The following is a 25,727-nucleotide window of genomic DNA, read 5'->3' on the forward strand; positions in this document are numbered from 1 at the left end:
CTACCCTATGAGCTAAACTGGTTAGTGATGATCAGTGACAAATATTTAATTTGAACTGAATACTCTTGTAAAAACATTAATATTGCTAGGTATACATATATTGTCTTATATAACACTTTAACTTCCTCAGAGGGCTCTCTCTTCTACTAATGAAACCATTTTTTTTAGATATATCATGCATGCCCAAAACCACATTGTCTTGTTTCTTCTGCTGATCTAACCGCACTTCCTATTACCATTGTTTCTAGTTATGATTTAGATTTGGGCCATTTAACCAAAAGGGATTATCAATTAAATTAAAACATGAGAACCTCTTAATGGTTGAATTATATCAGAGGCATACATTTATCTACCAGCTCAATAATGAATGGGTTGCAGAAATTGCCTTAAATCATCAATAGCAACTTGATTTTTATCAAACCTGTTTGTTCTGGTGAGTTTTTGTTGTGAATAACTACACATATAAATGAAAGCAAAATCCACCTTCATGTAATCAGCTTGGATCAAAAATGTATGCAGATGATATCCTGTGACGTGTTTACAAGCATGAATGACGTACATGAACAAAAACAAAAAAATTCATAGAAAAAAAAAAAAAGAATATGGTATCATTTGAAAAAATCGGTCAATAAGTTTAAAGGTTTCAGCACACTCTCAAAAAGAGAGAAAAAGCAAACAGCAGGATGGTGAAGTGTTCAAATGACATCCTCCTTTTAAAGGTCAGTCTATCTGTTCAGTGGAAAAGAAAACAAGCTATGAGAGAGAGAGACCAGCTGTTTCACAAGATTGAACAAACACACTTTCAAATGTTATTAGTAATATCCACTTTATTTGCCATTTCCAAATTACTCACAAAAATGAACTGAAATGTAAGCTTCACCTCTTGCATTCACAAACAGGCTACATTAGTGGTTATGCTCAAAGTAAGTAAACATGGAAACATTTAAACAGATGGCATACATCGAACCATCCCAGACGTAGATTGCTGTGGTTATTCCCAGGGCATTTATATAAAAGGTAAAGCAAGTTATTTAAAACACCCAACAGGACATTTTGCTTGCAGCTTTTCACATGAGTTCCTGCTTTCTAAAGGCCAGAACACAGCGAGTCCAATTTTGTGTTCAATCCGACAGAAAATGGTGTCGGGGCGAGGTCGTGGCGTTTAGCGCTCATTGAAAGTCAGCGGGGATGATTACACCCACCACAATTTTACACAAGGGGGCTGCGTAGGTCTGTTGGAGATAGACCCCAGGTCTACTCTAGTCGGACTATGCAGCAATTTAGCGGCAATTTCATGGATCTGACAGGAAGAGAGACGAAGTTACCAAATAAAAACACATCCGCTTTGGGAGAAAATGCTAAATTAAAATCTGTTAATCGCACGAGGAAACAGTTTTTATTCAAGTAAGCGGGACGCAAAAACAATAAAAGAATCATTAAAAAAAGAATTCTTTACCCACAATAGGAGTTCAGGAGGACATAAAACAGAGTGTAATGATCCTCTTTGAACTTTGCAAAAACAACAATGGACAGAAAGGGAAAAACAGTATCTCAATCAACTCAATAAAAAAAAGAAAGATTTTGATAAACTTCCCGGGTCTGTCTGAGAATCACATCTCCCTGCCTCAGTCAGCATGTAAAACGCCCTACGGTGTTTGTTGCTGTGTTTTCTTTTCTTTAGACGTGGATTTCATTATGTTTTTAATATAGGACTATAAACATTATCTGTTCTGGTTTGAAATGCTCCACAGACTCATTAAGTGAGGCTTTGCTTTAAAAAACTGTGCCGGTGTTTATCATTTATTTTTTAAATAACTTTCCATAATCTGTGCAAGTCAAAAGAGGGACATTGGTTTAATTTGTGTATAGCAAAGAGACAGAAGTGATAAAAAAAAAATAAATCTGAGCAGATCTGCTCATCGCACCTAGACGGAGCCTACCTATATGCAGTCAGTGTGAGATCAAAAAGTCATATGCATCCGCAAGCTGTGTTCTGGCCTTTATCCTGCAGAAAAGTGTTAGCGTTTACATTTTATTACATCAAGAAAATGAGGCAAAGGAGTGGAGTAATTACAAAAGATCCTCTAAAAATCATAAGTGATATTGTTAAATAATAGTTTCTAACTAATGCAGGGAAAGTCCTGCTCCAACAAACTGGGCTCTAATTTAGATTCTTTGACTTTCAGGGAAGTGATGATGTGCCGAGGTTAGCCCTTAGAACATCTAAAAACGGCTTATTCTGATGAAATGGCTTTCCAAGATTTTGGGTCTACCCCCCTTTCTGTTCAACTCTGTCCTCTGTGTGCTTAACGCTCAACATGCTTCATTTTTCAGTTCTCTAGCGAGGAAACACGACAGAAAGCTTTCTGCTTTAGCTTGGAGAATCGATTCAACAGTCATTTGAAATCTAATAAAAAAGCAGAACTTTTGGATGATATTGTGTTTTCCAAGTTGTAATCTGATCTCTAACGAGCTTTGGAGCTGAAGTGCTTCTACTGCGCTTCGCCTTTTAAAAAGGTCATTTAAAGACACAGAGAGTGTTTTGAAATGTTTCACATTCCCTTTTTTTTGCATAGACACCACATACAGTTCCAGACAGAAGTGTGAATGCATTTATCATGGGCACTAATACACTTTTATTTGAGAAATTAATAACCAGTTTGAATTGGGGTTTTCCTCTGTTGTTGATGGTTAATCCAACATGTTAACTTAATACCTATATACTACCTAATAGTGCAGATGCTTGAATTTCTACAGACTCATCCCTTCCTCATTATCAATGCAGGTTGGTCCAAAATAGGTTGAAGCTAAGCATTTATTGGGGTGATTTGCCATTAAAAAGGTTTTCACCTAAAATCATCAAATCACCTATGTCTTCTATAAGGTAGATTTTAATGTTTGCTTTGTCCATTCCAGTCCAATTCATTCATCTAGCTGCTAATTTAAGATCACCTTGGAGGATTCTGAAAGCAATCCTCCATCTTTGTTATTTCACCCACTTTTTAGAATGCAATAGTACCACACTGACAGAAAAACAAGTTCCCCCAGAATGATGCTGCCACTACCATGTTTGACAGAAGCTATGATGGGCTCACATTTGAGAGCTCAAACTTTCCTCCTTCAAACAAGCCTGTTTTTTGTTGTTTTTTTGCCAAAAAGCTTAAACATGTCCCTATATTTGCCCTGTGTCACTTAGAGAACAACCCCAATTTCCCAAGTTGTATGTTTAATAATCGATCCACTCAGTAGATAGGATGACAATGGCTTATATTCAACAATACACCCCTTTAAAACCTCATAATATCATGGCCCATGAGGAGCATATGTAAGCCTCTGACCAGAACTGCATTTACCTCACATCAATTGTTTATAATATAATCAGACTGGAAGGTATCAACAACCTCAATTAGAGGCTATTGGTTAAAAAAAAACGTAATCAAAATAAACAAGTGGCTCAGTCTTAAGAATCAAGATAACACGTGTGTAGGCCAGTGCTTTCTCCTGATTATATCAAGCTTCTGCTGAAGTGCAGTCAGGTTCTGTCTTTTCTAAATCAACTTTCCCCTCAAGTCATTTAGTCGCAATAAGCTTAAAAAGGAACGCACAAAGTTTTTGTAACGTTACAGAGAAGCCTCGAACAGGATGCAGCTGACGGGAAAAAAAAAAAAAAAAAGTAGAACATCTATGACTTCTATGCTCTGCAAAGCACTGGCAGTTTAGGATTACAGGAGGGGATTATGCACATTCACGACGGACAGAGAGGCAACAGTGACGCACTACACAAGAATTACAAAAGCCCTCCTAACCTTCCATTTCTTTCACCAATCCATTTTACCTCCCCATCTTCAAACATCTCCAAAGATCTTTGTTTTTTTACATTGTAGTGCTGAAGATTTATGCTCACCATGGCAGCTTTTCATTCACCGGATTTAACAAGTGGGCATTTATTTCAGGGTTCCTACACAAGACATTTTCCAGAATCAAATTTCCAAATCCCTCAACTGCAATTTAGGCCATTTCTGGCATGTAGGTAAGAAGCTAAGCATAAAGCTCCATAGACCGATTTTAAAAATGCAATATAATCATTTTGCATGAAAAAAAAAAAAAAAATCCAAAACTATCATCCACAAGAAGCAGTGCTGAGAAAGGGCTAAACAATGTTTAACTGTGGGGTTAAGGTAGTACATGTTCCAGAAACTGATTTATTAGGGCCTCATGAACAAAGACTGGAGTTGCACACACCACTACTGCCAACTAACGCAGTAGTGCAAAGCAACGGTGAAGCTGAAGCATTTCAAACCTTACATATTTGCTAACTCACATAGCTACTTTAAACAAGGGTTCAATCGGGGGGGCTTGGTGGAAATCTTAAAGTGAAGATCAGCCAGCAACAAAACAGGAAGTCTCCTATCTGACCTATTAACTAGTAGCTATTAGAGTAATACTACCAGTGTCTCCCTGCTGCAAATCAGCTTGTGCTCCTCAACGCTAAGTTGGGTCATCTTGCTAAAATGCTGGTGAGCCATGTTTGTGCGCTAAATATAATTTTTAATCTTAGTTAAATGGTTTCTTGTTACCATAATCCTGTGGTGGTGCTACAATAGAGATGTGTGTTCAGGCTGAATTTGATACATCTGACTTAAAATGGGTTCTTTTATTTCACGTCTGCCGCAAACTTCAATCTGAATCCCCACTGTTGCTAAGCACCCCCATACGGTCAGAGGATGCACAGCTCCTAATGACGACGAGAAATCTAACAGGACTTTCTTTAAAGCTTGAAGCATTTACTTCATCGTCTTCAACTAGATATCCTTTTGGTGTCTAAATGCTCTCCTTGAACAATGCCATTCCTGATTTCCTCCAAGAGCATTTATGATCACAAATAACAGGTTGGGTCATTATTTTGTCGGAGGTAATTTTCTGTTATGCAAGTAAGTCATTTCACAGCATGTCACCATCAAACTGGTAACCATGGAAACATGTAATGCAGGCATGAAGGAACGGTGCTGATGTCCACAATCTAAATCCCTTCATGTAAAAGGGAAGGAGCCATGTTTTTTTTTTTTGCTGCATGGGTCCTCTATCTCTGTGTCCATGTTTGTGGAAGTTTTCTACTTAAGAAGTTATTTATCTTCAGACGACCTTTAATTATGCAGAGCTTGTGGTGTCTGAAGATCAATCTGTTAGCTTATTATTTTTAAGAAATAAAGACGTTAAGCTCTGATTTTATTGCACAGTTAGAACAAATAAACAGTCATTTGTTTTTTGTTTTTTATAAAAAGAAAGCCCCATCTAGACTGTTTAAGCTTAATTGTTTCATTTTATTGAGTCAAATAGCTTGTTCTCTTTTATACTGTTATTTTCTGAAAAAAATATATTTTAAGCATTTTTTGGTGTTAACAGGAGTTCGATAATTACCTTAATCACTTGAAAACTTAGTTGGATCCATGTGTTGCTCCAACACATGGATCCAACTAAGTTAACAGATCTTTTTTTAATCAGTACTTATTAAACAACGAAAGAAAATGGCCAGCTTTTTAAGACTGTGTAGGAACCCTGTTATTTGTATTAACTAGCAGTTTTCTTTGGTTGCAAATGGCAACATTTTTAGAAATAAGACATTTTCCTAATTTTTCCTTATTTTTGTGAATTTTTCAGCCCTGCAAACTCCGTGTTAAATTATGTTGAAATAAGAAAGACATTAAATAAAAACTAGAGTAATAGAAAGTAGCTAACCAAACGTCTGAGCCATGTAAAAGTTTAATTGTATGGAAGCAGTTTGCTTTAGTAATCAGAGCTGCATGTAGTGTTATGGAATCACCTTTTTAAATCGGAGCACCAGGGATTCCTCAGTCACAATAAAGGCAATGAAATTCCCTAGCCAAGCGAGGTTAAACTTAAAGTTAGACTTGAAAACGGTTCAAGTGTTTCCAAAATCCCTCTGAGGATATAGGGTAGTGATTAATGTCATTTGTGCATTTTAGAAGAAAGAACACAAAAGGGGTAAAAAAAAACAAAGGGAAATGGATTAACCTAGTGCGCTTATTTTACAGTGTTTGATTGGGAGGAGAACAAAAACAAAATACAGATGAAAAGGACAAATAAACAAGTAGGAATGGCAACAAATTTGGGCTCCTGCTTAGAAAAGGGAAACGGTCACTTCATGAAATGTCTTCCCAGAATAATCGGTGTAAATTATATTTACTTGGTGGCACTTGAACCTGGAACTCACGCTACAACGTCGAGGCTCTCTGAGCGAAAGTGGCGGATTTATTTCATAGCTGGAGGTTTTCAAACTGTGCCTTCCCCATTTAAAGGCACACTATGCAACATTTTTCAGTTATTTAATGTGTTCCATATCGTTTTGGATGATTAAATGAGTCATTTCAGGTTGAACAAAGATATTCTCTGCCGCCCTGGTGGTCTGTGGGGGAAATACCGCACTTGCAATTGCAGGAGCACCGACCCGCACCCACAGGCTCAGAAGTCTCGTGAGAGTCAGTCTTGCTTTACGGCGAGAACTGCTACACCCCCCAGTTAAAAGCATTCTCGTTGCTAGCACAGTGGCGATCCTTGTGCAGTTATGTTACGTTCACGCAGCAAAATCGTGTCTGCTGCTTCATTTTTGCTGCTTGTACCAGTTAGTTCTGACGCGCTGCTGAAGCAGCTTTGCTGCTCTGGCTGCGCGGTGCAAAAGTGTGTCTGACGCGCGTTGGGCGGAGCTTCACTATCCTTTCTCTGCCTTGCAGCTATATTTGCTGTGATCATTTGGAATAAAGTAGTTTTAATATGTGTTTAAATGAGAAAATACACCTGAAAACGTAATCAGTGCCGTCAGTTCATTCAGATTATTATCCTGCCTTCAATATTTTTTCTGTCGGAGCCGCTCAGACCCCCACATACCAGCGGTGCGCCGACAGAAGGAATCCCTTCATCAGCAGCCTCTGGCCAGGTCACCTCCTCGCGGTTCACCGCAGCAGCTGGTAGGTGTTTTTGATCTAAATAATCCAAACTGCATGTTCTGCCGGCAGATTTCTGCATTTTAAGTTAATTTAGGCGTCAATAAACTGTTTAAGAGGAGAGATCATAGCCTCTGATCATCAGCGCTGTGTCTCTCTCCCTGCTTCAGCTGCTCAGACGCGCTGGGCCTGCTGCTCAAAACGCGCCGCGGGACCTTTTGCTGCGCCTTGACGCGTCAACCATTGACTTTGCATGTAAACTCGCTGCTTCTGTCGCGCCAGCTGCGGTGTGAACGCAGCATTATTCATTCGTTGCGTTTGCCTGTCTGCTAAGCTCAAAACAACCGCGCCTGGCTTGACGGAGAAACCAGGAGAACAGCTGTGCATATTTACGACAGTGCACTTTTACTTTCGCCCTCTGGGGGGAGCCTCGCTGGAAAATCAACACCGGTTGCATAGTGTACCTTTAAACCTCGTCTCTGAAACGTGTCGATCCTTCTCTCTAAAACGTACACCTGTACAGCTGTCGGAAGATTATATAAACACACTATACATTTTTAATGGTTTTTTTTTTTTTTTGGATGTTTCAGTGTCTTATTTTTTATTTTTTTGGCAAGCTTTCGCCTAAAATGAAAACACCACTCATCTATTAAAACTCTGATGTGGCCAAGAGTAAGAAAGAGAGGTTAGAGAAATCATAAATTATTTGGAGTGTCAGCACATAAAAAGTTAAGAGCTAAAAATGGTGGATGAAGTGCCACCTCACTACTTCCTGACTCAAGGTCAGAGGTCCTGTTTTAGCCAGGAACAGAAAGTCATGGTCAGGTCTGGGCACAAAATAAATGCAAAAAAGTCTGAGAAATGTACAAGTACAGTAGCAGCTAGCCTGCTCGCCTTTGCCACTATAAAATGCAGCACCTCTCTCTAATTCTTTTAGCCAAACTTTTGCTTTTCTTTTTCCCGTTCTTCTCTTTGCTGTCCTCCATTTTTCTTGCTCGGATCTCTCTCATCAGGTCAAAAAACACCTGGAAACAAACCCAAACACAAAGTTACAAATTTATCTCTTTCAACTATGAGCTTGTTTGGCCAGCAGGGGGTGACAAACCTTATCCACATTGGCACGGGTTTTGGCAGAGGTCTCCACGTAGCACACTCCCCATTGCTCAGCGCGTGCCTTCGCTTCGTCCGCGCTAACCTGCCGCCGGTCGTCCAAGTCTGATTTGTTACCAACCAAGAGGAAGGGAACGTTTTCATCCTCCTTCACTCGAAGAATCTGCTCTCTGCAAAACAGCCGTGGAACAGGTATAGCTCCAATATACTTCTAATAAGACCGGTTTGTTAAATTAATCAGTTAATTAAGGGCTTAAACAATCAATCGGATTAATCGTAATTCGTCAATTACAGGTGCTGGTCATAAAATTAGAATATCATGAAAAAGTAGATTGATTTCAGTAATTCCATTTAAAAAGTGAAACTTGTATATTATATTCATACATTACATACAAACTCATATATTTCAGATGTTTATTTTGTTTAATTTTGATGATTACAAATGAAAATCTCAAATTCATCATATCAGAAAATTAGAATATTGTGAAAAGGTTCAAAATTGATGGCCCCTGGTGCCACACTCTAATCAGCTAATTAACTCAAACCACCTGCAAAAGCCTTTAAATGGTCTTTCAGTCTAGTTCTATAGGCTACACAATCATGGGGAAGACTGCTGACTTGACAGTTGTCCAAAAGACGACCATCGACACCTTGCACAAGGAGGGCAAGACACAAAAGGTCATCGCTAAAGAGGCTGGCTGTTCACAGAGCTCAGTGTCCAAGCACATTAATAGAGAGGCGAAGGGAAGGAAAAGATGTGGTCGAAAAAAGTGTACAAGCAAGAGAGATAACCGCACCCTGGAGAGGATTGTGAAACAAAACCCATTCAAAAATGTGGGGGAGATTCACAAAGAGTGGACTGCAGCTGGAGTGAGTGCTTCAAGAACCACCACACACAGACGTATGAAAGACATGGGTTTCTGCTGTCGCATTCCTTGTGTCAAGCCACTCTTGAACCACAGACAGCGTCAGAAGCGTCTTGCCTGGGCTAAAGAGAAACAGGACTGGACTGCTGGTGAGTGGTCCAAAGTCATGTTCTCTGATGAAAGTAAATTTTGCATTTCCTTTGGAAATCAAGGTCCCAGAGTCTGGAGGAAAAGAAGAGAGGCACTTCATCCACGTTGCTTGAAGTCCAGTGTAAAGTTTCCACAGTCAGTGATGGTTTGGGGTGCCATGTCATCTGCTGGTGTTGGTCCATTGTGTTTTCTGAGGTCCAGGGTCAACGCAGCCACATACCAGGAAGTTTTAGAGCACTTCATGCTTCCTGCAGCTGACCAACTTTTTGGAGATGCAGATTTCATTTTCCAACAGGACTTGGCACCTGCACACAGTGCCAAAGCTACCAGTACCTGGTTGAAGGACCATGGTATCCCTGTTCTTAATTGGCCAGCAAACTCTCCTGACCTTAACCCCATAGAAAATATATGGGGTATTGTGAAGAAGAAGATGCAATACACCAGACCCAACAATTCAGAAGAGCTAAAAGCCACTATTAGAGCAACCTGGGCTATCATAACACCTGAGCAGTGCCACAGACTGATCGACTCCATGCCACGCCGCATTGCTGCAGTAATACAGGCCAAAGGAGGCCCAACTAAATACTGAGTGCTGTACATGCTCATACTTTTCATGTTCATACTTTTCAGTTGGCCAACATTTCTATAAATCCTTTGTTTTTATTGGTCTTCAGTAATATTCTAATTTTCTGATATGATGAATTTGAGATTTTCATTTGTTGTCATTTGTAATCATCAAAATTAAACAAAATAAACATCTGAAATATATGAGTTTGTATGTAATGTATGAATATAATATACAAGTTTCACTTTTTAAATGGAATTACTGAAATCAATCTACTTTTTCATGATATTCTAATTTTATGACCAGCACCTGTATTTAAATAATTGTCACCTAATTTAGTAATCGGTTAAATATTAACTGGTACTATAGGGACTGTAAAACATGCAGCAGTTATACCAAAATTTGTAAAAAAAAAAAAAAAAAAAAATTTATTTATATTTATATTTTACCTGGTTTAACGAACCTTTGGCTATCCGATTATAATTTGAAAAAAATAATCAACAGATTAATTGATTTGCAAAATAATCTTTAGATGCAGCCCTAAATTAATTATTACCACCTTAAGACAAGTAGTTTATATTCTTTCCATTAAGCCTGCACTACTGGATGATTTCTTAAGCCCTATTTAATATTTTTTTTTACTTTACTGAAAATAAAGAATCCTCAAAATCAAAAAGGCATAAAGACACCAGTCTATTAGTAAACATGTTTAAAATGTGTTTGAATAAAAGAACGAAGTTATGAAATAATAGAACATTTCATTTATATTGTGATTAATACAGGTTTTCTAAAAATCTGTATAAACTCATAAAAACTAAACATTCACTATTTGGTGCCAAAATATCAGTATTTGTGATTTTAGTTTGACTGAAAAGGCAGAAATATTCCTCCGACCCATTTTTCTCATATCTTGGATAAATAACTTGTTATAAACCTTTTAATTTGCCATCATTTATTTCTAAGATGGCTCTTATTAATTTCCTTATGGTGGGATGGATGCTTGTTAGTAAAATCAGGGCTGTTTTGGGGGGTTTCTATGAACTTCAATGATGAGCTCATCTATTTTCTTTGCCTTTGATGTTCTGTATTACTCTGGTTGTTGCTGGAATCTGGTTTGACATTTATCTAAATATTCCCTTTCAGACTGACATTTTTCAAAACAAATAAAAAAATAATACCCTTAATTCAAACCAATCTCCCCCTGTGTGTATGATTAAATTAAAAATAATGACTTATTTGTCCAACTAAACTACCAGTAAATTATTAACTTTTACTGACATGACAGCTGATTCAGCAGCTCAAAGGGTGTTTCCTGTTGTCTGATGGACTTTTATATGCATTGCTCCTCTGTGTTCTTTGATTATATACAGATGTATCTCTTCTATTATTATTATTAATATATAGAGAAGATGCCTTGTAACCTGGTCCTTTTTTGGCACCATTTGTAACAGTTAAAAGTTGTAGTTTGATTTCAATACATTCTTGCGTACCTAAAGTCAACTGTTGCTGCAAAAGACTCCAGCTCTGTGATGGAAAACACGCAGAGGAAACCCTCGCCACTGCGGAAGTAGTTATCCCGAATGGCTGCGTAGTCCTCTTGGCCGGCTGTGTCAAGGATGTCTATCTGCACCTCCTCTCCATCCAGCACCACTTTCTTCCTGTAACTGTCGGCTTTAGTCGGCTCGTAGTCTTCAACAAACTGGAAGAAAAAGTCATTTCCCCACTGATTACGGCTGCAGGAATTGTGGGAATTTTGCATGACCGCTACTAAGCGAGACCCTCACCTCGTCATACATGAACTGCAGAGTGAGGGCTGATTTCCCCACGCCTCCACTGCCCACCATGATCACTTTGTGTAGGGCCAGAGAGTTCTGTCCTTTGGGTTTCGCAGCGGCCATGGCTCCGTGTAGACGCACGCGCCAGGAGGTTAAAGGTCAAGGCAGACGGTGGGTGGGACTCTGGAACAAAGATCGTAAAAGAATTCCAGGAGCCGCTAAGTGCAGAGTGATAACCCTGTAAAAGTAAAGAGATAGAAGGGAAAGATAAGGACGTAGTTGTATCATAGTTTCCACAGCCTCTTTGTTCCACATCTGCAGGTAGATCGCTTAGCCAGGAGAGAGTGATGCTACACTATAAATGAGCTGCAGAGGGAAAAATGGTTAGATGGACCCAGACAGATACATTACAAACGTTTTTCATCTTGTTCACATTTTATTCCCCTTCTGCAGCTATTCTGCTTTCCTTTTGTGTCTTTTAAATTATTTGATTTAATTCTAAAGGTCTATCTTTTATCACCATTTATCATTCAATTAAATATTTAAATTAAAAGAAATAGCTGTTTATTCTGTTTTTCTGCAAATGTATTTCCTTTCAACTTTTTTCACTCAGCAACCATGAACTTTACTGTATTTTATTGGGATCTGACGCAAATGTAGTGCAAGACCATCACAAAGTAGTGCAAGATCACAGAGTGAAAGGAAAAAGGAAACAAGCTTTTCTATTTCTTCTTAAATAAAACCCAGAAATGGTTTCCCGCGTTTGTGCTCAGCTGTGACAACATATTCATTACTTTGCAGAAGCACCTTTCCCTGCAATTTTAGCGTAACATACTTTAGGCTAGGTCCCTACCATCACTGCACACTACAGTAGAGACTGAAACGTTTCCCCGATTTCTCTCTTCAGAAAAATGGGTCAAGCTCATTCAGACTGCATGGAAAGCTACTGTGACATTCAATTCTATGTCTCGTCACAGATACTTAAATGGATTTATGTCTGCACTTTAACAACCCGTTCTAACACTGAGCCAAGATTAAACCATTAAAGAGCTACATTCAGCTGGAGCTTGGGTTGTATGAAGGTGAACCTCAGCCTCACATATAAATGTTGTGTGACCTTAAACAAAAATTTCTTCCAGCATTCCTCAGTGCTCAGCTACATCCGTCACAGCTTCCTCTATCCCTGCTGAAGAAAAGCCATCCTGTGCCATGATACTGCCAACACCATGTTCCACAGTGGAGATGTGTATGCACTGTGCAGTGTTTGTTTTCCAACCACGCAGGGCATTTTGAATATAGGCAAAAATGTAAAAGTAGGGGCCTTCTAGGACAAGTTCTACATATGGCTTCCTTCCTATGATGGCATTGTTCCAACCAATCTTCCATAAAAGGGTAAATCGGTGGAGAGTTGTCTTATCTAAAGATTCTTCCCACCTTTGCTGTGAATCTCTCTTCCCTCTCTTGACTGCTTGTTCTTGTTTAAGCTCTACTTGCTATGCCTGTTAGTACAAATACACGGCTATGTGTAGGTGTGTTTACAGTTGTGTCATACACTTTTGCTTTTCGGATGATGAACTGAGCAGCACCCTGTGGATTATACAGTCTTTTGGATTTTGTTTTGTAACCTCACCCTGCTTTAAACTTCTCAACTTTTCTGCTTTGTTCCGCTGCTCTTTTTGATCACCTACATTCTCTAACAAACCTTCAAAGGACAGCTGGCTGTCAAGTGAGATTAAATTTCACACAGGTAAACTCTACTTACAAGTTAGGTGACTTTACGTTAGGGTTGGATTTTGTTTATGCACAGCTTCGTGTTGCTCTATTACATGAAATCTATACAACAACCATTAAAGTACTTGGTTGTAACATAATTAAACACCAACAAGTCCAAGAAGTATGGCTACCTATAGCTTATAATGAGCAGAAAAAGTCAGAGTTTCAAAGCACGCAGCAGTCACAGTGCAGAGTTAAGATTCAATGCAAAAGAGTCTCTTTATGCAAACGAGAGCAAGGCTGAAAAGCAATGGCTATGATTTACAAGGGTTCAATAGATTTGTTGAAAATATAGAGAATTTATAATTCTTAAATTAAAACTAAAGCCGAATCGAGGTGAAATGATAATCCAAGATCGTCTTCTTTAAGAATAAGAGAAAAAATAACATCACTGCCTTAACTTACATTAATTATAACAATAAGTGGATCAATATTCAATTTTCTGACTGCAGCTAAATGTCCAAAACTGTTTGTTTTTTGTATCCTTCAACTTTGCTAGTGTTCTCCTTTGAGACAATATAAGATCTTTGTATTATAGTTGTTACAAAAGGTTTTGTTTTATTCCTCATAAACACATGGTGGTATGATAGAGTCATAAGTGACACATTGCTGCATCTATTCAGCGGTCAGAATGAATCTAGGAGGATTTTAGAGGAAGCACGATGTATAGAAAGAGTGGGTGGAGGCCATTTCCCACCACAGGCCAAGGCAGACCACTTGGAAAGTAGGATTATATATGGGATTTCTGCCAATACTTCATTAGACAAATTAAGTCATTTGCCAAGTCAGCTGTCAGTCAATGTAACGAATTAGCACTTAAATGTAGTGCTTACCTGCTATTTCATATGGAAACTGTAAACACCTCATAGTTTAACTATTCACATTCCGCAAGAGTTTATGTATTTCAACATTTAATGCATCTTTACTTTTTCAACCACCATATATTATCGAAATTATTACAATATTCTGCTAATGAACGAGTAGGAGTAATAAGTTAGCATTAAAACAGCAGTGCCTGCTAACTTAGCAGGCTAAATGTTCTGTAAACTAATAAATCACTGTATTAGCATAGGTATAAATAACTCAAATAAGCCCATTAACAGATCTATGTATCTATTTTACATTGTAAATGTTTTAAATCCAAGCCTTCAGGCTGTTCCAGTGAGCGATGTGGCTAATAAGCGAGTGGCTACTCAAAGCAGGTAAACACGTCACCTGACGTTTTAATTACCAGCTGGAGGAGCTCAGGCTAAAAGCGGCTTTGAAACGCCCTTAAAAATTAAACCTTTAACATCCTGATACCCAGCAACAGATGCCTTCAACACCGAGATGCTACGATAATAGCAGAGGAAGCTAGCAGCAAACGGTCGGTTACCCAGCAGCTAATCACAACTAACAGGAGAAAAAAAGGAGTTGACGGTTAAACAAGGTGGGGTGGTTTTTCTTTTGATGGATAACATACCTGTGAGTTAAATGGTTCCCCTTGGGCAGAATGATAGAGTAAAGCTGAGAGAGGGAAGGCTAAATAAAAACACTCGGCTTGGTGTGCCTGTTAGCTCATGGCTAGCTCGGTGGCTAACTCCAGGGACTGTGGCGGTAGCTGTTAGCAGCGGACTGGATGGACGTCCTGTGGGCTTGGCTCTGGCTGACAACGCCCGCCCGCCAGGGACACCCTAGCTGCGCTGTTTTTATTAAAAAAAAAAAGATAATAATGTATGGATTAGTACGGAAGAGAATTGAGGCCACTGAAAATAAAAATAAAAAAAGTTAACTGATTTTTTTTATTTTATTTTTTTTTATGATTTTGTTATTATATGTGAGGAAAAAAGTCAGATCTCTGAGATTAAAGTCAGAACTCTGAGATTAAAGTACAGAAGAGAATTAGGGCTGATTTTTTTAAATATAATTTTTTGTTTCATATATATAGGGAAAAAGTCAGAACTCTGAGCTTAAAGTCTGAACTAAAGTACAGAAGAGAATTAGCGCCACTGAAAAAATAAAAAAAATGAGCAGATTTGTTTTTTATTTATTTATTTATTTATTTTTTGTTTCATATATATAATATGTATATTATAGGGAACAAAGTCAGAACTCTGAGATCAAAGTCAGAACTCTGAGATTAAAGTTAGAACTCTGAGATTAAATTCTGAACTAAAGTACAGAAGGGAATTGGGGCCACTGGAAAAAAAATAATTTTTTTATTTTACTTCAGTATAATATGCAGAAAAAAAGTCAGAACTCTGAGTTTAAAGTCAGAATTCTGACCATGAAGGAAGACATGTGTACAGAAGAGGATTGGGATCGGGGCCACTGAACAAATGAAAGAAAATTAACTGATTTTTAAATTTTATTTCAGTACAATATGGGAAAAGTCAGAATTCTGACCTTTTCCCATATTATACTGAAGTAAAATTTAAAAATTAGTTTTATTTTCTCAGTGGCCCTAGTCCTCTTCTGTACTAAAGAATTGGAAGATGCATCCGGCAAATCTGCATAAATTGGGAAACGTTTAAAGGGAAAAGGGAAATTAACAAGCCCCATGCTTTAAGGCAGAAACACATAGAAAACAGTTTTTAGTGTTTTAATATGTCAAACATTTTTTTAAAACTCATGTCCTCATTCATATGTTAACATAAAAAAAAAACATAAAAAGACTAACCTAACCAACAAGTCTGAACTATTTTTGCAGTGAAACGGGTCTAAAGTTCTTGAGATCAGACATCTGAATCCAACAAACAGGTACAGTATCTTTGTCTGCCTTTAGTAGTATTAAACTCTGGTCTTTTGAATAACAGTTAACTTTAATGTTCAGTTAATGAAACCCAAGAATTAAAAATTGAATAATGTTAGTAATTTTGCTTTGTCTCAAAAAGAGAAGTGCAATGAAGCAGATTTCAAGAACTGCTGGAAACTGAGAGAATGTGACAAAGGATCAGCTGATGGCTGCATTCCTCTTCCAAAGCACAAAACCACCTGTGTGCAGGATCTTCCCATTGGTAAATCTAAATTATGAGGGGGAAAAGTGAACCTGCTGACAGGAAAATGCCTTAAAATCTACTAAACTAAAAAGAAGTATGACAAAAAAGCTCCTCCAAATAAGTGCATTGAGAACTATTTTAACATGACCAAGATTTTCAGATGTTTTGCGCTTTGACTGTTCCTGTGTTTAAGTGTTTTCTTTAGTGACCAGAATTAAATGGAAAATGGACTTTGATTCCAGTATGGCACATTTTTACGTCAGGAGATGTCTTGGCCAAGGACACAATGAATGAGAGTAGGGGTTCAAACCAGCAACCCTAATTGCATGGATGAACAAACTGCATCATCGATCTTATCAATAGCAATAAAGGCTAGTAATCTATTTCGCTTTATGCCTTGTTTTTAAGGTGCTCTGTAACTTGAGTAGGGCTGCAACTAACAATCATTTTGCAAATCGATTAATCTGTCAATTATTATTATTATTTTTAATCAATAATTGAATAGCCAAAAATTACTTAAAGAAGACCTTTTACGAAGTTAAACCAGGTGAAACTCAAACTTTTCTAATGGTGGAGTTCTGGATAGAGCATATTGACAGACACATATATATATATTTTTTTTATCTTAAATATAATCTTGGTATAATTACTGCTCTAAGTGGGTCGTGCTGTCAGCTCAAGGCATGTTTTAGAGTCTTTACACTCCAGTTAACGATTAATCGATTGCTAAATTAGTGGACTATTATTTCAATAATCGATTATTCACAATTCATACGATTGTTTCAGCCCTAATATGGAACAAATCAGATCTACAGCTCATCAGAAGTTCTCATAACGTTTCTTGTTATTACAAAGTCAGGGTTCCATATAATTTTATTTTTGTGTCGGTTCTTTATTTGGTTAAATGTCCCATTGGAGTATTGACTGCAAGTCACCTTTGGATAATTCTTTGTTTTATAACATACCAAAATAAAAAATCCATAATGGTCGTGCTTGTATTTACGGAAATGACTGTAATAAAAATGTGTCTGGAAACTCCACAAGATTAGCTGAATAGTGTTATGGCGAAAAGGGGTGCCTGGGTTACCCTTGCGGATCTCTTCCCACTGAGACAATTTTGGGTAATCGGATGAGATAAGGAGGGAAATATTTAACTATGAGTGATATGTTAAAATATTGAAATATTTCTATCACCAGACCAAACCCCCCTTCATTTGTTGCATTGTTGCTTGGACAGAGGAAGTCTAGGCTTGAAGTAAAACGTGTAACCCTGAAGCTCCATAAGTGGCAATTTACTGCAAAGATGAAAATGTGGAAAATTTGCCATTTGAAAACTGATGTTTCCTTTTTTTGTTTTTCTTTTTAGTAATGAAAGAAAATACCAGAATTTCTAACTTGCATTGCAAGTTTGCAGAGAAGAGTTGGAATGACACATTTCAGCTTGTCCGACGCTGCATGGTAAGATGTTTAGAACAAACCTTTTGGTCTTTAATTACACATCCATCCCAAAGGAGAGAAGATCCAGCCTTATGGTTTTGTTGAGTCATTTTGGGATGGGTTCTTTAAGAATCCAATGTGATGACTCAGGAACTGGTGTGTGGCGATGCACTGCTATTAGATCATCCCTAGTGGGATACTTGAGTCTTTGTTCGATTCCCACTATAGGAACTGATGTGCTTCTAATCTTATCCTCACTTACAAGCTACATTAGAACAGGAAGTTGTCTATAAAGCTTAAAATAAATCCATCTTTTTATAGCTGAAGGATATGAGGTTTGACATTTTATTTTAGTATATTTATTCAATTAAAAAATAAAAACTCAATGAGATATCAAAATGCATTCACAAAACTGACCAAGCTGAACTTATTGTCGCTCTTACTTTTAATCATTTTAATTTTTTAGATGTATGTGACACGTTCAGTTTGTCAAAGGGTCAAGAAAGCTTCGTAATCTGAGGTTTTCTGTTTTAATGATGTATAAATTGAAATGACACAAGCTTATTTTTAAAATGGAAAATATGAGAGAGCATGTTATTGAGGTATGATGGCTGTGTGTTAATGTTCCACAATAAAAGCAGTTTCTGCCGATGCTTGTGCAGAACGATCGTGAGAAAATAGGTTGGAAAATTACTTTAACTTTCCAATTAACCTTTCTGAGGAAGGGGTTTGATACAAAGGTAGAAATGTCTAAAGCTCTGTATTGCATTAGAGCCCTAAAAAAGCCCTCAACTAAGGTGGAGGTTCAATGATACTGTGGGACTGTTTCTCTCCTAAAGCTGTTTGGAACCCACATAACATTAGGAAATCATTAGATCAAACAAGGAGATACTTCAAACTGTGCGGTTAGTTCACTCAGTTTGTTCATCTCAGTCCACAGACTTAAAAAATAAAAATAAAAAATTGGGGGAGGAGCTCAAAAGGGCAAGATTGAGGAGCAGGACTGATGACTTGTCAAAACAACCATCTATTTTTCTATGTAACATCAATTCCATATAAATGTTTTTTTTTTGCAAAGTAAGCAATTAAATGGTGTGAAGGTTTTTATTTAGAGGTTTCAGCCTGCTTTGGTTTAAATTTAACACAAAGCTAACTTGCGTGCAGAGACTCTGGGAGATGGAAGAGTTTCAGTTTTCTTTAGATTTTTCACGGGGGGAAGATCCAAAGAAGATAATGCTTGTGGATTTATTTAAAGTGGAGCTTGGATGGGGTCAGTCTGGTAAGGCAATCTTGATTACTTGGTGGTCTAAAGTAATGTGTGGTCCAAAGTGGTAATGCAGATGGCGTTAATTAAAAAGCTTCCTGTCGCAATGATCATGACGGAATTAGATTCTCAAAGCAAAGGATGAACACTCAATATATATTTGCCCACCGGTTAAAACGGTGTGTAACAGATCCTTAGTGTCAATATTGCCCTAGCTGTGGTGTCACGCAGCTCGTGTTCGTTGATGGGATGGGCAGGCGGCACTAAAGTGTTGACACAAGCCTCCCACTGCTGCACAACAGGTCCTTTGTTGGGGTTTTTTCACTCTCCTATGTCCCACAATAGGAGATTTCCAGGGATGAATCCAAACCTTGTGAGCCACTTGTGAGATCTTTGGAGCGACTCCAAGAAGAGTTTCAGGGTAAACAAATATTCCAATCATTTATTTTTCTGCATCCTAGTGCAATAATGTTCTAAATGATTCTTAATGTTTCAGCACCCTCTATGAACAACATAAAATCCCGATTGGAGATTATCGCCAGACAACAAGGGTAAACAGTTGTCTTTTATATGTCCTGTGCATGACTTTACTTTTTCTACCGCTTGGTAGAAGATTTTATCTGCAGAAAGTGGAGAGCCAAATGATATAAAGCTTCGACTCATTTTCTTTTTTGTTCAGCTTTTTAAGTGACTTACTTTGAAAAAGTTAAGAACTGTCTTAATCTTTTACCCAAATACAATAAAAATGTTCTTTGTAGGGATAAAAGTAAAAGCAGAAAGTATTTTATTAAGATTGTCAAAGACCAACAGCTTTAAACCTATGTGAGTCTGTGGTTGTAAAATGACAGAATTTTGAAAAACGGAGGAATTATTTTGGGAGGCATAAGGTTTAAAGAAGTCCAGACAGAGCCACCTATGGAGCAACTTTACTGTTAACTTCTCTGACATGGAAAGGATTTATAGATCTTCTATGTTCCTTTTTTTTTCTGCTTCACTCTCATTGAACTCCTATTCAGCTTCATCAGACTGAGCCTGGTTCTGCCGTTGGCTTCTTCCTGTTTAAAGGGAGGTTTTCCTCTCCACTGTCCCTTCATGCATGAAAGCAAGCGAATGTTTGCCATCTTTACATGCTTCTCCAGGAAGATAGAATCCTGCAAAGTCAATGACTAGATTAAATTAGTTGGTTTTCCTAAGAAAACTTTAAACCAATCTGTATGATCTGTGTTTTTTGGGGCTATGTAATTAAACGGGTTGAAGTGATATTTATGTTTAACAAATTGTAGAAATATCACCTCAGTGATTTGATTTTTTGCTGACATTTATGTAATGGATAGAGCTGCAACTAATTATTATTTTGCTAATTGATTCATCTGTCGGTTATTTTTTCGTATTATGAAATTAAGCAGAGTTCTGGATGAAACATTGAAAGACACATTATTTATTTTTTTTTTTATGAAAATGTTTGTATATTTTTATTTTATCATTTTGGTTTATATGCTGCTCTAAAGATTCCAGCTCTCTGTTGTGGATGCCCACACTCATTATCATCCGTATCTTTATTTGTCCTTTAGGATGGGTTTTCACTTCGCTGACGCCACCTGCTACCTGACAGCCGACTTATTTTACCTGGAGGTGTTGCTGCTGCCATCTGGTGAGGTGCAGGAGGTAAAGGTGGCCACACATGGAGAACATCCTGTTGTAAGCAGACCATGGTCATCTGGCAATTTGAAGCAATCCCTCCTGTTTGATTTCTTTTCCCTAATGAGCTGAAACCATCTTGCAGCCCAGTGTCTCACTTTTGCATCTCCTCGGGTAAAAGAGGAAAACAATTCAGTCCATTTCTTACAAATGTAATGTACACAGAAATGTTAATTCTCTTTTTTGTATGTGTGTGTCAACATTGTAAAGGTCCAATAACTTTGATGATTTCTCCATACGATTGGGAGAATTGTTTGCCCAATACAATATTCCAGGAGACAAGTAGGTACCTCTTAATCTTTCTTGATTCATTTTTAAAATCTGAGTCTTTTTATTTGGACTATCTTGTCTCCTTTTTATAGTGAAACCAAATCCAAACTGTTAACATCCCTAAAATATCTTTGGAAAGACCTTCAGCAAATCTCAGAAATGCCAAAGTAAGTTAAAAAAAAAAAAACAGACTGCACAGAACTGAACCTTTTCCTAATATCTTTAATGGTAGTAATCAATTGATGGGCGGTGACCTTCAGTTATCTACATTCCTGGTTAAGCAATGGAAACAATCAAATAAAAAAAATCCACACTTAATTTAAATGTGCCATTAATGCTGGTGAATGTTTCCAGGGACTAGGAGGTTCAAAAGCCCACAGCATTACAGATCCTCCACTTTGTATAGTGGTACGCATCTTTTCCACATATTTATTTTTGTTACATATCAGACTCTTCTAGAGCTGGCTGTTTTAAAACCTAACCTTGGTCTCATCTGACTGAAGCTCAAGGTTAGAGTTGAAGTTCCACAGAAACGGACTAAATTCAAAAGGCTAATATGTAGATGCTATTAGCTAGTTTGACCATCCTCCTTACAATATGCAGTGTCTTTATTAACTTAGGTCCTCTTTAGCTTGTTTGTCAGGACTCCAGCTGTTGAACTCTCCATTTATGGCTTGTTAAGGGTTGTATTTTTCTTTTAGTGATTCAGAGGGCTGTGAAACCCAAATGGACGTAATAAACAGTGGGAGGGTTGGCTTGTTAATGGCAGGAAAGCAAGGTATAAGTTTGAATCTTAACAGGATCAAAGGCTTGCTTTTTTTGTTTCAGTCCCTGACCTTATTACATTCTTAATTTCAGATTATCCTCAGTCTCTGTACTTCTATACCCATCCAAATGATGGCCCAAAGAACTCTGATTTGTGTAAGGGGCTGATTTTTTGACTCATGATTTAAAGTTTGATCATGCAACAGATTCAAAGTGTCAACTTTGTTGTATTTTCTAGCGTTTGAGGAGTTGTTGGAGTTCAAACCAGCTGTCCAGGCAGCCCAAGTTACAATGGGTGTCAGTGATTTGAGCCACAAGCTTCAGATGACATCTTTAATCTCACAACCGCCTCAGCTGGATGATCAGCGGTCCGTACCGTATTGTTTTACCCCGATTTCAGCATGGTGTGAAAATGCCAGCTGCTGGTACTAACAGTAAAACTGTGTCTTTGAGCCAGTTGTCCCGTCTTCTTTCCAATCGGTGATGTGATCAATGAGATGCTGCCTGCATGTTTCCTGCTCCGACTGAAGCCACCAATACCTGTGCTCTCTTCTTTTATTGAGAAAGTTGGACAAATAACAGGCTGGGCATTTTATACTAAATACAATCAAAGTTTGCGTTTTTATTTTTCCACTAAGGAATAAACTAATTCCACTGTTTCTCTAGATGTGCCTGTACCAGACTTGGACCTCCAGTGGGCGCCATTACCCAAGCTTCTGTTGAAAGGTTCTGCAAGTGCAAACGGCCAGTCTGGTTCATTAGAAGAACAGGAGATCTTTAGAGTGGTATCAGCACGCTTTTAGCTTCAATATCATCACTGAAAACATAATATAATTGACTCTTTGCTGAGAGAAAACTGGTACTTGTCTCTCGAGGTTTTGCCTGAAGGTGAAATACACACCTATATTCTACCTGAAGCTGCATGGGATGTTCCCACACAAAGAGCAGCTTTGCTGGACGGTGTTCCTTTCACCCACCCGGCTCATGTCTGCACCATCTTGGAGCTGCTGCGTCACCAGTGTGCTTATAACACCCTGCTGAACAGCTGTTTCACTCCTCTGAGTACCTGTCCAGGTGGGCAAAGGTCAAGTGGTGGGATTATATCCAAAATGGAGGAAGTGATGATGAAAACGTATGATCTTATTACCAATGCAGTGTTTTGCTTTATTTCGATGAATCCCACCTCCAGGTTCTGTTTGTGATCTGTACTTTGAAGTCCGTCCTGAGTCCACAACCAGCATTTCTGTGACCTTCCACCACACTGACTCTCTGGCTGTTTGTAAGACTTTAATGAATTATCTGGAATATCAATAGTTTAATTAGATTCAGTTGTTTTCAGAATCAGAGTTTTTAAGCAGCTGGGAATAAAGAGAATTTTTAAGTGTCTTTTATGGCTGGATAAGAATAGTGAGGAAATTGAGTATGGAAAATATTTGAACTTCCTGCCTCTATTCCATATCGGTGGTTTCTGCACCTTCTGAAACTATATTGTGTGAGAATTGTCATAAATTCATACTGAGCTTTGTATTTATAGTATAAACACAAGATGACAGGGATTAGTCACTTTAAGTAAAACATAATTAAGCAAATTTTTCTAAAGGCAGTCGCGTAATTACATCAAATCTAGTGTAATACCAATTGACTGAATGTAAGTTAGAATGTCATTTTTACAAAAATATTGTGCAAGAACCCCATCTGTAGGTAAAACTTTATTTAAGGTCATAAGTTTAAAAAAAGGATTAAAATTAGGCCATGTATCTGTTTTATGACTAACATAAAATAGATTCATTTGTGCGAAACTTTATCTGCAAAGCCAGTTGCATTCTGTGCTGCTTTAGTTTTTATGTAAACTGTTAGAAACGCGGCCCTAGTTTTTAAAGTAAAAAATAACAAAACAAAGATTCAACTGAGAGTCAGGGTAACAGTCATGAAAAAGCTAGATTAAAAGCTTTCTGCATCTCTAAATGATCCTATCTCACAGATTAAGATGTAATCCTGACAGCTGAATATTTCTGCCACATCAAAATAATTTTACCTAATTTGAATGAATCAAATACTGGACTAATTTTGGCTTTTAATCTTTGGTTCTTTTTCCTAATGCCTGTTAATTACTTAGCATAAAAATGCCTGTATTCACGTTTTAATATCCTAATCCTCATGGCAGTTAAATGGACTTCCACTGTCTTTCCTGTCACCAGTGCTGGTCAACATATCGAATCCCCGTCAGATCACCTGCAAATTGTTTGGAGCAGGATTATCTGATCCTGCCCTCGATGAATACATCTCTACAGTTCTAATGAGGTGTGTTTCACTCATCCTTTGTAGGATTTGAAACTCATTTTGCTTTGCTTTCAGTTTGATTCCTTTCCTATCTCAGCTGCATGTCCATTCCTGCGACCATGAGGACATTATACAGCAGGCTCGAGGAAATCACCACTGCTCCACTTTCCACCAGCCACTCAGCCGCCACAGAAGCTGAAAATGACCACTTGAGTCCTGTGATGGACACCGATGGCCAGTTGCCTGCAGTCTCCCAAAGCGAAGCCATGCCAGAGGATAACAGCGTTCCCGGTTCAGCTTGCAGTACTGTATCTGTGGCTACATCTGAGCTGGAAATAAATGGCAGTATGCTTGTCAACCCTTACCCATTTGTTCCTGTGCATGTAATGGCAAACTGTCAGAGCTGATCTGAATGTTAAAGGAGTTTAGTGGCTGTTTAGGTCAAGCATTACTGGACTTTATTAAGAAACTGGATGGTGTGTAACAGTTTCAGGTGCTGATGGTTAAATCTGTCTCTCATTGCATTCCAGTGTGGGAGAAATGACTAGCTGTAAAGGTTTTTGAGGTCTGGCATTTGACCTCAGAAGGACATTTGGCAAGTTTCTTGTTACAAGTGAGCCAGTAAGACATGGTTTAAATGCAACTATAAGGGTTTATAAGAGAAAATGGATCTGCCATTTTTGTTTTAGATTTAAGAAAATAAAAATTTAAAGAATAAAGGAACTTTGTTTGAAATACTTTTTGGTGAAAATAAAACTGGAAGAGTTTAATTACAGCTTACTTTTTTTTTCTGGACTCCTGCCAGGTCCTGTACAGATGGAGGACAAATGTCGATAGCCTGTGCATTAGAAGACGAAATATTTATACTACTGCATGCAGAGAAGTCATTTTACAACTGCACCACATGTATATCTGGACACAAGCTGATAAACTGATTATTTTTAAACCATGTCTTCAGAATATTTGATCCAACTGTCAACAGGAGACAACCGGCTTTGACTGTCTATACTTCTACATGTCCCCTGGCCTATGTGACTGCTATTCATGGGAGTGATCCAACAAGTGGAGTTAGAATCGCTCTCTTCTTTCAGAGTAACTGTGTCCCTGAAATATTTGAGAGCTTATGTGTGCTTTGTTTGGACTGGCAGAGGAAAAAAAAAATTCAGAAAACAGGCACAAAGTGGCGACAATGGTTTTAAATAACTTTGTTCTAGTTCTGGTCCGACACTTAGAATTATCATTGGCATGCATCTGCTATTTCAAGCTTGCATTGGTTTAATTTAAACAGTTCTACTGTGGTGATGTATCATAGAACTTCAGATATTTTATCTGTTTTGTTTTTAACTAGGAATTGGTGCAAAGATTGAGTCCATGGTGATCTCTAATTCAAAAAGGAGAAAAACTAAAGACTTGTATCTAAAAGGTAAAATTTGTATCTGAATCAATTGGCATGATTTAGTTGAATATCTGACCATCTAGCAGAAGAGTTAAGGTAAATAAAGCCTTTGGAGGTAGTCCTTCTTTATGCCTAGTGCATACTGTAATATACCAGTAACAAAGCAGCATATGGATTGTCCACGAGGACAGCTGCAAGATTCAGTCAAGCATTATTGACTTTTGGAGCAGGTGGTTCTTTCGTGGTTTGCAGCCTCTCGGCCCATGCTAATTTAAAACTTTACAATGAAGAGTCTCACTGGTGTTCAGGGAACTTCCAATAAGAGGCAGGTTTGAAGGTTCTGGTTATTGACGGCCTCAACTGTTGACTGTTCAGATCAGACGGTTGAAACCTGGCACATTTTCTTTTATTTTCTACAATCCTGTTTCTTTACGCTGTATT

At 37.9% G+C, this 25,727-nt stretch overlaps 2 protein-coding genes across 3 annotated transcripts; one reads left to right on the forward strand and one right to left on the reverse strand.

Moving 5' to 3' along the window:
- Positions 1 to 7,477: 7,477 nt before the first annotated feature.
- ralaa (v-ral simian leukemia viral oncogene homolog Aa (ras related)) lies at positions 7,478 to 14,838 on the reverse strand. 2 transcript variants are annotated; one of them, XM_038307927.1, is made up of 5 exons: positions 14,661 to 14,838; positions 11,435 to 11,608; positions 11,141 to 11,349; positions 8,065 to 8,239; positions 7,478 to 7,984 (listed from the first exon to the last, which is right to left on the reverse strand). In XM_038307927.1, exons 2-5 carry the CDS (start codon positions 11,546 to 11,548, stop codon positions 7,862 to 7,864), a joined length of 621 nt encoding a protein of 206 aa, XP_038163855.1. In that variant the 5' UTR covers positions 11,549 to 11,608; positions 14,661 to 14,838; the 3' UTR covers positions 7,478 to 7,861. The 2 variants fall into 2 exon arrangements, with proteins under 2 accessions (XP_038163855.1, XP_038163853.1); XM_038307925.1 differs by having other exon boundaries at positions 11,435 to 11,663; positions 14,661 to 14,837.
- On the forward strand, positions 14,415 to 24,673 carry zgc:111976 (uncharacterized protein LOC553663 homolog). The gene is made up of 19 exons (XM_038307924.1): positions 14,415 to 14,627; positions 15,888 to 15,937; positions 16,072 to 16,194; positions 17,543 to 17,634; positions 19,223 to 19,298; positions 19,374 to 19,428; positions 20,449 to 20,575; positions 20,661 to 20,689; positions 20,786 to 20,857; positions 20,938 to 21,012; positions 21,547 to 21,623; positions 21,704 to 21,766; positions 21,849 to 21,978; positions 22,068 to 22,192; positions 22,277 to 22,395; positions 22,486 to 22,684; positions 22,800 to 22,889; positions 23,809 to 23,911; positions 23,988 to 24,673. Exons 4-19 carry the CDS (start codon positions 17,545 to 17,547, stop codon positions 24,295 to 24,297), a joined length of 1,740 nt encoding a protein of 579 aa, XP_038163852.1. The 5' UTR covers positions 14,415 to 14,627; positions 15,888 to 15,937; positions 16,072 to 16,194; positions 17,543 to 17,544; the 3' UTR covers positions 24,298 to 24,673.
- Positions 24,674 to 25,727: the final 1,054 nt, after the last annotated feature.

This window comes from Cyprinodon tularosa, unplaced genomic scaffold (genome assembly GCF_016077235.1).
Source record: "Cyprinodon tularosa strain WSP-4 unplaced genomic scaffold, ASM1607723v1 ctg623, whole genome shotgun sequence".
Taxonomy (NCBI): Eukaryota; Metazoa; Chordata; class Actinopteri; order Cyprinodontiformes; family Cyprinodontidae; genus Cyprinodon; species Cyprinodon tularosa.